Source organism: Lathyrus oleraceus, chromosome 2 (assembly GCF_024323335.1).
Source record: "Lathyrus oleraceus cultivar Zhongwan6 chromosome 2, CAAS_Psat_ZW6_1.0, whole genome shotgun sequence".
Classification (NCBI taxonomy): domain Eukaryota; kingdom Viridiplantae; phylum Streptophyta; class Magnoliopsida; order Fabales; family Fabaceae; genus Lathyrus; species Lathyrus oleraceus.
The window spans coordinates 126,212,965-126,226,392 of NC_066580.1; the positions used below are offsets into that span (position 1 = coordinate 126,212,965).

Sequence of the window (13,428 nt, forward strand, 5' to 3'; positions counted from 1 at the left end):
TTTGGGTCGACCACATGACCAAGGAAAGAAAAGTTGAATCATGATGAGGCCTAGTCCAAGAACATGCTATCAAGACTTTAAGGTATCAAGGTACTCACAACCATGAGACCCTCACTTTGATCCTCACCCTAGAATGATTGCCCACCGTCAGATATAATCAGACACCCCCCTGTGTAACGCCTCAGATAACACAAGGATGATTTTAACCGCCCACACTATATAAAGTCAAACCCGCGTCATTTCAGGTATTCTCTCATTCACACTTCCAATTTACTTTCTCACTCATTCATTGACTAGGATGTTGGAATGCTAACCTTGCAGGTCCACTCCCGTTCCGCTGTACCAGAAGCTCGCTCCACCGCAATAGAACTCTATTTCATTTAGTCTCCACCTATTTATGGTTCTTATACGAAATAATATGTATTGATCTTGGAATATGTGGTATGAGATGAAATGAAATGCAATTGAGTGGTAAATAATGAGATTTCATTGCTTGGATTTGTAAATAATGGATGAAGTAGAATGGAATATGATGGAATCCATTACATCATATTCCATCCAAGCCTTCAAGTTTCATTCCATCCGATTTTAGGTATATGCAATGGAATAACCTAATTCATTCTATTATGTCCTATCAAATTATAAAAAATACACAAACAATAGAATGAAATCTATATTCTACTCTTTTCGACTCCATTCTATTTTATCAATTTGTGAGTCATATAAATATTATCTATATATTTTATTTTATTATAAAAAAAGTATTGAACTCATATATTCCCTTTTATACATTGTTGAATAAACAAAATATTTTTATTTCATCTCAGTTTGCAAAGTTTGAGATCTTCCTTGTCGTTTAACATCGAACTCACCACTGTAATTCAAGTACCCGCTGGTTCGTATTCTGAGTTTTTCATTTCTTCTTCACCATCCATCCTCTTTCAACTGTATTTCTTATGGCTTCACTATCTATTTTTGTTTATTTTATTTTTCAAAAAATCTCCAATTTTTTTGGTCGTGAAATGCATCTGAGGCAACCGCGACAGTGATGCGCGCCGGCCAGCGGCCGCACCGCCGCGATCGCGCCGCTATTGGCCGCGGTTAACCACCTCGTTATGTAGGAGATCAGAACTCGATATCATTATACATTATGTTTTCCTCTCAAATGTTCCTTGCTTTGTGTTATCGAGTTTTTCAACAGAACTTTAATGAAGTTCAATTGTTCAATTTAGGGATTTCAAGGCTTTTGGGATGGCAGCGATTTATAGTCTTTACATCATCAATAAGTCTGGTGGATTGATCTACTATAAGGTTCCATTGCTTGCTACTCTGGATTTTAAGTTATTTTTATTTTGCTTCCTGAAATATATATTGTGTTCAAATTTGGTATCTTTGTTTGATTAGTATGTGAAGGATCAGGGTGGCGGCACCATATGGCAGAATTTCTGCTTTCCCCCATGGTCCACCGTCCGCTATCGATAACATTATACGTGTCGGACACTGGACACGGTTTCAGCCAAAAGTGTCGATGCAAGATAGGTTTCTTAGTTATAGTATATATAAATGGTGTTAAGTTTTGTGCCTCTTAGAGATTTCAGTATATTTAAGAAATTTGCTGAATCATCATATAAATATGATATAATGATAGGACACAAAGGTCCAACACTTTTGATGACCCAATAGTTAGACCCAATTCACACAGGCACAATTTCTAGAAGATTGTAGAAGTAGAGGGAATAAGAGTTAGTTAGCACCCTCCCTGATTTTAGGTGAGTGAGCAATGGATTCATAAATATTGTTAAGAGAGTTAGTTGGGAGAGTGTTCTCTCGGGCTAAGAGCTTTGCTCTGGAATACGAGTCTCTGACTCTGGGTTATCACTTGCGTTCTATTAGTTTCCACCATTGTAAGAGCTTTGAGCTCATCCATATACAGTCAATAACACGTTTTGCTTTCTTAAATTTTTGGGTTCAATCATATGACTTCACTGGGAAAGGTGAAAATAATGATAATCTTCTTATATTGGCAGACTTATAGCAATTTTTTATTTGTATTGTCAAAGTTGAAGAAAGACGTGAAAAACTAATAAAGAGAATTAAAGGAGACCTTGATTAATAATAGCCTTTTGACAAATCAGAATGGTATCATTTAATCCATATACGTTAACTAGAACCAATCCCATCTATGCAAATAAGCTTTTGCTGTTGTTACACTGTTGAATTAGAACAATCTTTTTTAATTGAAATTATGATTTATATTTTCTGAAACTTTTTTATATTTAGGATTATGGGTCAGCTGGACGAATGGATACCAATGATACCTTACGAGTTGCTAGCTTATGGCATTCAATGCATGCCATCTCTCAGCAGTTATCACCCGTGTCAGGTTGTTCAGGAATTGAACTACTCCAAGCTGACACATTTGATCTCCATTGCTTCCAATCACTAACAGGTACTAGTATTATTTTAAATTGAATAACTCATTTTCAAATTCACATGGTGAATATAACATTAAGAATGAAGGGCAGACATTATGTGCATAATGATGATTGGAATATCGTATGTCTTATACGAACATTTGAATTTTATCCACACCGGTATGTATGTAGCTCTGTGAGTAACCCTTCCTCTAACTTCTCTATGCAGCTTAACTGTTGGGCTTAGGCCCAAACCTAGGGTCCAATCAGACGATGAACATGATAGTTTAGATATTTCTAGGTGTTTGGCTGTTGTACAAGTTGCGGTTCAATTTTTACTGTTGTGTTGTCATCTTAGTTGGCCGGCCCTTTGTTTAGGTTTTAATATCAAAGGGAAATTAAAGCACTATATAATAATTTCCGATCCATACCCTTGTTTAGATTTTGATACAACATATAATAATTTATTCTTCTCTTCAACAGGGACAAAGTTTTTTGCAGTATGTGAGCCTGGCATTCAACAAATAGAAAGTTTATTGAAATTTGTATATGAATTGTATACGGACTATGTTTTGAAGAACCCCTTCTATGAGATAGAGATGCCTATTCGATGTGAGCTGTTTGATATCATCCTAACTCAGTCAGTACAAAAGGATCGTGTTGCGTTGCTGGGTCAATAAGTTGCTGGCCAAGGCCAATTTTCTTTATGACTGTCTTCTAAGAGTTGCTACTCTGGTTTATTGTATTTGGTCTATGTATTTGCTGACAGATAAACTTTTTAAGATTCAAATATATGAGATGAGATTCATCATTTCCTGCCATGTTTTTCCCATACAAACGAGGTATGTGTCTATATGTAGATCACTACCTAGTTGGCCATATTTTCTTAACCTATATGCAGCTTGTTTTAGATATGATGATAATGTGACATATTAAAAGAATAAAAGTAGTTGGGTTGTGCAATTAGAAGTTTGTAAGGTGGTTAGATTATTGTTTATTATAGTGATTTTTTTTATTTTAAAAACTCGGTATCCGGCTCTATATGGACTGTCCCAACACAGTAATTTAGCACCTACCGGGATTCGAACATGAGACCTTGAGAGGTGCACACTCTCCGGTCTCAAGCTTTCAGCAACATGCCAACCCCTGGGGCTAAGTTTGTTAGTAAATGAAGCCAAAGTTTATTAGGATTGTGAATTGAGTTTCAAACATCCTTACCAAGAAGAGAAATATTAGTGGCTCTCTAGCATAATGAATACCAAGACCTCCCTGATTTCTAAGAGTAAATGTTTACCAATTCACCCATTGTTTAAAGTCACATATTCTGCATCGAATAAACTGTCATAGAAGTTATGATAGACTTGGCAAGGGTCACTATTAAGAAGCTCACTCTTCCAACCCGCACGCCGATCATTGACTTTATCAAGAATGTAGGAAATTTCTTGCTTTCTAACTAGGCTAGACAACAAATGAGACCTCTTTGTTTGACAATTTCCTCTATTTCTTGTCTTCTGTCAACCTATCATAGCAGAGGATGTCTATGTTAGGATTGTAAGTTTGAAGATGCTTTCCAGAACTCATGTAGTATTATATTTCTAAGAAAACAAATCGTATGATCAAGTGACATGAGTACTAATCAAGTGGAATATTATCCAATAACTAATTTCCACCTTATCTAATTGACAAAAAGATAAGTTAACAAGCAATGATTATTCTTTTCACACGCGTGGGAATACTATAGGCCACCATGCACAAATTATATCAAATTGACAAAAAGATAAGTTAACAGAGTATCAGATTATCATTCCAGCACTTTAATTATATCAAAGAACCTCATAACTTAATAAGCTTGCTGTTGGAATCTTGTCTACGTGTTAAATTTGTGAAAATAACAGATATTATGATCCTTTACCTAACATGTTGAAAAAGTTGATTGCACAGATAGATAGATACTCTTTCACGTGTTAACATAATACTACTAGTCTCAATTGCCATATAGAGTACAATTTTAAAATAAGAAGGGATTTGAATTTCAAACATTCACACAATCTCGCATATGCTAATCAGGATTGTCGAATTAAACGTCTAGGCGATATCGCATATGCTAATCAGAATTGTCAAATTAAACGTCTAGACGGGATCGTTTACCAAAATGGACATGTGAGCCATCTAATTTTGATTCACGTGATTTTATGATTTTCCGATCATGTTCTAACTTTGTATTGTGAACTCATTCGCGGAAATAAAAATCCGCCTAATGATTCCTAAGCTCCTAAAGCAGTGACTAAGAAAAAAAATGTATATTGGTCTATAAAGTTAATGAAGAAAGATGGTTGGTTAGGGTATGCATGTGCAGGGTTCTGGACTAAAAGATTTTCGGTTAGGAATCTCAACAAGAAACAGCGCATGTGCACTTTGATTTGACACTTGTTTTATGCCTTTAAGGAAAAAGCCCCACCATGTTTTAGTCACTAAATGATGCTTATAAATAGAGAACCCTTAATTGCATTCAACATCACATCAAAACAAACAAAACCATACATTGCCCTGTCTAACAAAGAAAAACATTCAATGTCATCTACTTTGCTAATCATTATGTTTTTTCTGTTCATTGAAAGGCATTTTCATGGGGTCACTGCCAACTCCGGCGGTTGGCAGAATGGTCATGCCACTTTCTATGGCGGCGGTGATGCTGCTGCCACAATGGGTGAGTTTTAAATCTTTTGAAATATCAGTATTGGCTTAGATGATTGTGTTTATTATCTACGGAGCACGAATACTGAAAACACGATATCGACATTGACACGTTGACACTAATAATATTTTAAAAAAAAGAATAAATTTAACGTAATCATAAGAGTTAATATGAGTTTCGGACATTAATACGGACTCAGACATGTTTTTTCACATGTGTGAATTTATTATAGTTTTGTTTGATGCTTGTGTAAGTAGGAGGTGCATGTGGTTATGGAAATTTGCATAATCAAGGATATGGAACTAACACTGCAGCACTAAGCACAGCTTTGTTCAACAATGGTTTGAGCTGTGGGGCATGTTATGAAATGAAGTGTGTTGGTGAGTCAAGATGGTGCAAGGCTAGCACTATTGTTGTTACTGCCACAAACTTTTGTCCACCAAATAGTAATGGTGGTTGGTGTAATCCTCCTCTGCAACATTTTGATATGGCAGAACCAGCATTCCTACAAATTGCTCAATATAAAGCTGGAATTGTGCCTATAGCTTTTAGAAGGTATGTGAAAGCCATCAATTTAGCAATGTTTTCTAGCTTCTATATAAATATGTTAGTCTATCGTTTCCATAGCAAAGCACAATTTATACAAAGCTAAAAGTCAAAGTCAAAACTCCAAACAAAAAAGAATTTAAACAATCAAATCAAATGAGAGAGAACAAGCCACCAAACCAATAATCTTATTTCTCCTATAGAATATCAAGTAGAACAAAACTCCGAGAGAACAATATGAAGAAGGGCAAATTTGATCGCCTGCATAAAACAAAAGAGGACAGATGACTACCAATGTTTTCCTAAATGTTTAGCCAGATGAGTGGGTCCTACTCCCAGTCTAATAGAGAAAAGAAAAAACCCAGAGCATGGTATGAACCCATTTCCACGCCAACTAATAATCGTAGACATCCAGTGATTAACCGATTAATTTTCTTGACAAAAAATTATTTTATTACGCAGTTCCCAAATCTTCCAAACCACCGAATACCATATCGAAATCAAGCCTTAGAAAAGCAGTTTACCTTGACCTAGACCCTAGAACATCTCAGACACCCTTAAGATCGAGCGCGAAAGAGGCCCAATCCGACCCATCCAAACTTTATACTAGATAGTTGAAGCAACGTCACACAAGACATAAAGATGATCAACCAACTCCAACCGACTCCAACTGTCTAACACACAATACACACCTTGCATTACTTAAAACCAGACCCAATCTGACGCCTTAAAGGATTTTTCCTAGTCGGCAACCTATTCGGAAGCAGTTGTCAAGAAAACACTACCACTTTGAAAGGCGCCTAACTCTTCCAAATCCTAGAAAGTCCCTGCAAAACCCTCTCATACCTACCCTCAGAATAGCCAACCAAGGCCAGAAGGGTATAATAAGTTAACCTAAAAGAGATCCTCTTTTTGGATCAGGTTTCCAAACCCAAGAGCCTTATCTTCCGACCCTGCCCATTCTAGTAATGAGACCAAGCATATTCTCTAACAACTCCTCATCCCCAACAAGAAAAGACCTCCTTCATTGAAAGGCCCAAACCCAGACATCCCCTTCCAAGAACCCAATGAGCCTACCACGTGAGGCTTTTGTTTCGAGACACTAAACAACCTCTCAAACTCCACACATAAGGAGGTAGACCCAACAAAAACGTCATGCCAAAACTTCGTCTTATTACCATCCCCAACCATCTTAACATAAGAAGAGGCAAATCAACCATACGCCTAATCTAGGGGGAAACCAAGGGGAGAAACATCTCTCCACCAAGGAGACACACTCATAAGACTGCAAACCTACTCTCAACTGGGGGCTGAAGCCCTCAAGTCCATACCCAGCCAAGCAAAAATTTCTCCGAAAAGAAGGTACACCCAAAAGGATATTTCATCTCCACTTACTTAATAATGCAATGTTTACTAATCTAAGGTCCTTTACCCCTAAGTCGTCGACCTTTTTTTCCTTTAGACACATCCTATCACTTAACCCAAGCGACCTTTGCTCCACCTTTAGAACTCATCCCCCTAAAAGAAATCTTCTCTACATACCAACCAACTTCTTCCATACCGAAATTGATATCTTCTTGAAAGACAGAAAAAAACACAGGGACGACATTCAACATCGAATTCAATAGGACCACGCTGACACCTAAACTCACAAATATATTCTCCAAGATGATAACCTCTTAGAAACTAGCTTCACAATAGGATCCTAAGTCCTTAACTTCTCCAGGTAAGCACCCACTATAAGCCCTAAATATTTAAAAGGAAGGAAATCCACCTTACAATGTAAATACTCTTTTTCCATATCCAGGAAAAACCTCCTAACTTTAACTTCAGACAAAAAGTTCTTAGCAAAATTGACTTTAAGGCCCGATGTTAGCTCAAAACTTCTAAGAATCCCCTTGACTGTCAAAAGATTCTCCACTGAATAAGCCTCCACAAGCACCCTATCATTTGCATACTCGAGTTGAAACACCTCTAAACCATCCAGACCCACCTTAAAACCTTTAATAGCACCAACCAAGAATGTCTTTTTCAAGGAACCACTAAGATCTTCTACCACTAGGAGAAAAATGAGAGGGGTTAGCGAGTCTGCTTGCTTCAGACCCTTTTGGATACTTATCTCCTTTGTTGGACAACCGTTCACCAAAATGAGAAAGTTCCCGAGAAAACACAAGCTTTAATCCATTCCTTCCACTTACCATCGAACCCGGACCTCCAAAGCATATAATCCATAAATGACCAATTGACAAAGTCATAAGCCTATAAAAATAATAATAAATTTTAAATTTATTTAAAAATCAATATATCATATTTATGCAATAATGTTAAATTTTTTTAAAATGTATTTAGATGAGGTAATTTAATTTTTTTAAAACTCTAAGTAATTTAAATAATTTAATTAAAATTCATAATTTAAAAAAATGTATTTGAAGATTATTATGATTATTCATTGTTACATTTTGTGTCATTTTTATAAATTTTCAAATTTCAAATTTTGAAAAATTGAGACTAATTTGTAATTTTTAAAAATTTAAAAGAACCTCTTTGTAAAATTTTAAAATTAATAAGGATCAAGTTTAGGGCTGACAATGGGTCGGATTTGTGCAGGATACTATAATACTCATCCCCATATTCGTGATTTGAAAACATTCTCGTGCCCGAACCCATACTCGTTTGGGTGCCAAAGTTATCACATGTACCCGTGCGCTATGGGTATGTAAGTACCCATACCCTTACCCATTATCCACATTCTTATTTAAAACAAATAGATCAATTATAAAATATCATATAATTTAAGTTTCTAAAAATATTAAAAATATTTAAACAATTTATTGTTAAAATAAACAAATACTTATATTAAATACATAATGGTTTAACATTGATATACGTTTTATAATTAACAGACATATATTTTTATATAATAATATAAATTAAAATATATAAATATAAATATAAATACATAAATGTATAGTGTGCGGGTACGAGGCGGGGTGGGTATCAAGGTGCTCAAACCCACACCCATACCCGCTTATTTTTGTGGGTAATTACCCGAGTCCATGCCTGTACCCATTTTTTCTGGTTTTTATCATACCCGTTGTGGATAAATTTATGGATGCCCATTGAAGATGGATCAAATTGTAATTTTTGAAAAAAATTAAGAGTTAATTTGCAAAATTTGGAAATTATGAAGACTAACTTGTAAAATTTTAAAAAATAATAGTAATATCTAATTTGACATTAACAATCACATTTTATATTTTATTAATTACGCGATGAATTATAAATTCTTTAATTTTATGTGTCATTTTAAAATTATTAAATTTGATTTGTAAAAAATACTTTATGAATTTCTATCATTTTAGTTAATTTTTTTTATTTAAAAAATAAATTTTGTCTAAATCATTTTAAATTTTATACATTACATTCCATTTATAAAATGTTTCATTCAAAATACTCTTAAAGACACCAAACTTATACCATAACAAAATTAATTCAATTATATTTGTTAATAAAGAAGCATCATTACTACTCTCATTTCTACAAACTTACTAAGTTTTTGTTATTATTTGGTGATGATCGAAGAATGTCATGTATAAAAAAGGGAGGAATAAGGTTCACAATCAATGGCCACTCTTACTTCAACTTGGTTTTGATCACCAACGTCGCGGGTGCAGGAGATCTCCATGCAGTGTCAATCCAAGGGTCCAAAATTAGGTGGCAACCAATGTCAAGAAATTGGGGCCAAAATTGGCAGAGCAATTCTTATCTCAATGGACAAAGCCTCTCTTTTAAAGTTACCAATGGTGACGGTAGAACTGTGACAAGCTACAACGTGGCACCAGCTAATTGGCAATTTGGTCAGACCTTTCAAGGGGGTCAGTTTTAGATTTTGCAAGATGTGGGGTAGGTTAGTATTAAAGTTTGTAAGTACTACTCCCTCCGTTTCTTTTTAAGTGTCGTTTTAGAAGATTTTTTTTGTTCCTATTTAAGTGTCGTTTTGATGTTTTAATGTTACAATTTGTCAATTATACCCTTACTATTTAAATAACTCAACTTTATATTTTCCATAAATTTTTCTTTCTTAATATATGTAATAACTCACTCCACATTTTCCATAAAATTCTCTTTCTTAATACGTACTCTCATTCCCATACATAACTCCCATTCCTATTCAAAGTTTTCCTTTAGCCATTCATTGAAACAATAAGCAATAAGTTTTCCTTTAGCCATTAATGAAAATGCAAGCAGTACGTATTCCTATAGCAAGCAATATTAATTCCAAAAATTTAGGAGTAGTTGAAAAATGCAACGGAAGAGAGAGAGAGTTATGTGGAGAAAATTATAGAATTAGTTATTTGAAGTAAATAATTTAATGAGTACTTATATTAATGAATTTTATTTAGAAAGAGAAAGTATATGGTGGATTAAAATGAGGGTACAATGGGAAAAAAATTATAACAATTCATTTATCTTGGTTGGAGAGCTTTATGCTAAAACGACACTTAAAAAGAAACGGAGGGAGTATTAATTAAAGCCAAGTATATGCTAGTATTATGGATATGCTAGTATTATGTGAAATTTTTATTCAATTAATTCACTTTTTTATTTTTATTTTAAATTAATCCACTTTTTAAATTAATTTTTAAACTACCATATTTTTAAGAGGTGGCGTCAGATGAATTGGCGTCTGTTCTCTAAATTAAAGAGGTGACGTCAATTAGATTGACCTATGCATATGGTGTTGTCAATCCAATTGACGCTTGTGTGTTAGGTTTTAAAGGAGGCGCCAATTGGTTTGGTATCTATGTGTGTTGTGTATTTTTTTTGAAAAACAATGTACATTTTAGATAAAAGTCGAAATCGGACCAATTAATATTAATATTAATATGCATTTACATACGAATACCATAAAGACTAATGTCGTTGACCGGGATGACCTAACCGGCCTCCGGTACCACATCCCCTAGCGACCACGAACGCGTGGCCCTAACCCACGTTGATGATTCATCCAAGGTGTTTGGGGATTTGAGGACCCAAGAACATCACCACTACTTGCAATGAAGTGTTACCGTCATAGCTGAGTTTGTGACCCATGCCAGAGTAGTTGGGTTGTGTTTGAGTTATTGGAGGGCGACCAGGATGATTGAAGAGAGACATTGGTGTGAATGATGCGTCGAGGAAAGGTTGAAATGATTGTTGTGGTGTTTGGTAGCCATGTGATTGTTGCATCATCCATTGTGTATGTTTCACTTTCAATTCATCCATAGCATTGCATTTGATTGTATCTTCATGTCTAGTCCATGTCTAACCTATTTCATCTGGCCAATGTCATTCATTCCATTTGCATTGCCATTGTTGTTTGGTCCATGATTTTTTTATTATGACCTAGTTCATTGTACATCTTGGGTCTTGCTAGAGTTTTTGTTTCATGCTTGACATTGTTCATCCAAGTTATGGCCATGACCATTGATCCATGATTAGGTATTCATCAAGTTCATCACTTAGTCTATTGCCATTTTCATTGGTGTTTGGTCATGAATCGTTGGATAGGTCATAATCATTGTCCAGTTTTGGTCTTTAGGTCTTGATTCATTCAAAATTCGTGTCCATTGATTCATGTTATCATGTTCATTCATTTCAATATCTTTCATATCCATACAATTCATTTCAAACAGTCAATGTATTCAAATATCAAATATCATTTCATACAATCACATCCAAAGTCCACGCATGTACAAAGGCTACAAAATTGACCATTTATACAACATTTGACTTTTGGTCAACAGTTGACTTTTTGTGCGACAACCACAATATTTAAAAACAACATTTCTAACGGATGATATCATTTGGTCCAAACATCACTTCCCTAGCATCCTTATCATTTTTTACTCGCACTCATCCATGCAAGGCATCGATTCTCTCAATACTTCTAATCAACGAACCAACTCGCTCTATAGTTGCTCGAAACAACAAATGTTCCAGAAGAGCATCTCCATCGGAGGCTTGTCTCTCGAATAAATCACTTTTCCATAGCGGCCACGAAGATGAACCATGTTTGCAATATAATAAAAATAGATATGGAAAAATTAATCACACAACACCTCTATTTATATAAAAAAAATTACGCAATACACAGAGACGCTAGACCAATCAGCGTCTCCTCTGCTTTTTTACACATGGGCGCCAATTGGATTGGCAACACCATGTGTATAAGTCAATCCAATTGGCGCCACCTCTTTAATTTAGAGAGCAGACACCAATTCATCTAGCACCACCTCTTAAAAGTGGGGTAGTTTGAGAATTAATCTGAAAAATGGATTATTTTCGGAATTTTTTTGAAAAAATGGGTTAGTTGAGTAAAATTTTCGTATTATGTTACGTAGTCATTATTTTTGTTTTTCATAATAATCCTTTTGAAATTCTCACAATAAAAAATAAATGAATTATTAGTTATTATATTAAATTATTTCTTATTTTTTATTAATAATATATGAAAAATAAACTATAAAAGAGTGAATAATAAATATATAAAACTATAATAAGAAGGAGGTTCAAACCCACGTTATCACGACACAAGTGACATAAATGATATTAGATGTTATTTATAATTATTTTATTCTAATAATAATATAACCTATTATATTATAACAAACAAAAATCTAAATAACCTTTTTATTTTATTAATTACTTATAATTTACAACATTGAATATTTGGAAAGAAGGAGGTTCAAACCCAAACAACAACAACAGGCAAGCTTTATCTTATTAAGTGAGGTCGGCTACACGAATCAAGTTTTGTCATAGTGTTCTATTTAGGGTCATGTTTTTATCTAAATTTATAAGTTCAAGATCTTTCTTAATAACTTCTCTTATAGTTTTTTTAGGTCTTCCTCTACCTCAAACTATTTGATCCCTCTCCATCTGATCTACTCTTGTTACCATAAAATCTAAAGGTCTTCTCTCTACATGTCCAAACCACCGAAATTTATTCTCCGCCATTTTTTTTACTATAGGTGATACTCCAACACTCTCTCTAATATTGTCATTTCTAATCTTATCATGTATATTCTTACCACACATCCAACACAACATCCCCATCTCTAATACACTTACTTTATTCTCGTGTTGATTCTTAAGCATCCAACATTCTATCCCATGCAACATCACAGATCTTACTGCAGTCCGATAAAACTTTCCCTTCAACTTGAGTGATACTTTTCTATCACATAAAATCCTTGAATACCTCCTCCATTTCAACCACCCATCTTGAATTCAATGGTTTACATCCTTGTCTATTTATCATCTGTTTTGTATTACATATCCAAGATAGTTAAATCATGTGACTTGTGGGATGATATAGTTTCGAACTTTCATCTCTAGGTTAGAAACACTTCTTTTTTTGCTAAACTTACATTTCATATATTTTGTCTTACTTCTACTTAAGAGAAAGTCGTGCGTTTCTAAAGTTCTCCTCCAAGTCTCTAACCTCTCGTTTAAATCCTCCTTCGACTCTCCCAATATGACTATATCATATCCAAAAAGCATGATTCTCGATGCTAGCTCTTGAATGTGCTCTGTGAGTACATCCAAAATTAAAGTAAAAAGGTAGGGGTTTAGGGTTGAACCTTAGTGTAAACCTATTGTAATGGAGAAATCTTATGTCTCTCCACCTTGTGTCTGCACACTAGTTGACACCCCTTCATACGTATCTTGGATAACTCGAATATATATATAATCGTAACCCCTTATTCTCTAAGGCTTTCCACATAATCT

At 34.6% G+C, this 13,428-nt stretch overlaps 2 protein-coding genes across 3 annotated transcripts; both read left to right on the plus strand.

The window, feature by feature from the left end:
• Window positions 1–751: 751 nt before the first annotated feature.
• Window positions 752–3,225, plus strand: LOC127118442 (uncharacterized). 2 transcript variants are annotated; one of them, XM_051048644.1, is made up of 4 exons: window positions 752–895; window positions 1,233–1,311; window positions 2,281–2,449; window positions 2,898–3,225. In XM_051048644.1, the coding sequence occupies exons 2-4, from the start codon at window positions 1,252–1,254 to the stop codon at window positions 3,092–3,094; spliced, it is 426 nt and encodes a 141-aa protein (XP_050904601.1). In that variant the 5' UTR covers window positions 752–895; window positions 1,233–1,251; the 3' UTR covers window positions 3,095–3,225. The 2 variants fall into 2 exon arrangements, with proteins under 2 accessions (XP_050904601.1, XP_050904602.1); XM_051048645.1 differs by having other exon boundaries at window positions 880–947.
• A 1,419-nt stretch (window positions 3,226–4,644) lies between these two features.
• On the plus strand, window positions 4,645–9,788 carry LOC127118441 (expansin-A8). Its single transcript, XM_051048643.1, has 3 exons — window positions 4,645–5,121; window positions 5,367–5,664; window positions 9,238–9,788. Exons 1-3 carry the CDS (start codon window positions 4,890–4,892, stop codon window positions 9,539–9,541), a joined length of 834 nt encoding a protein of 277 aa, XP_050904600.1. The 5' UTR covers window positions 4,645–4,889; the 3' UTR covers window positions 9,542–9,788.
• The last annotated feature ends 3,640 nt before the right edge of the window (window positions 9,789–13,428 follow it).

Bases quoted from the DNA above. Each gene is read 5' to 3' on its own strand.
- LOC127118442 (XM_051048644.1), top strand. From the start codon at position 1,252: ATGGCAGCGATTTATAGTCTTTACATCATCAATAAGTCTGGTGGATTG. The intron at 1,312-2,280 runs GTTCCATTGCTT...TTTTATATTTAG, and splicing joins GTGGATTGATCTACTATAAG to GATTATGGGTCAGCTGGACG. The intron at 2,450-2,897 runs GTACTAGTATTA...TCTCTTCAACAG, and splicing joins TTGCTTCCAATCACTAACAG to GGACAAAGTTTTTTGCAGTA.
- LOC127118441 (XM_051048643.1), top strand. From the start codon at position 4,890: ATGATGCTTATAAATAGAGAACCCTTAATTGCATTCAACATCACATCA. The intron at 5,122-5,366 runs GTGAGTTTTAAA...TTGTGTAAGTAG, and splicing joins TGATGCTGCTGCCACAATGG to GAGGTGCATGTGGTTATGGA. The intron at 5,665-9,237 runs GTATGTGAAAGC...TGATGATCGAAG, and splicing joins GTGCCTATAGCTTTTAGAAG to AATGTCATGTATAAAAAAGG.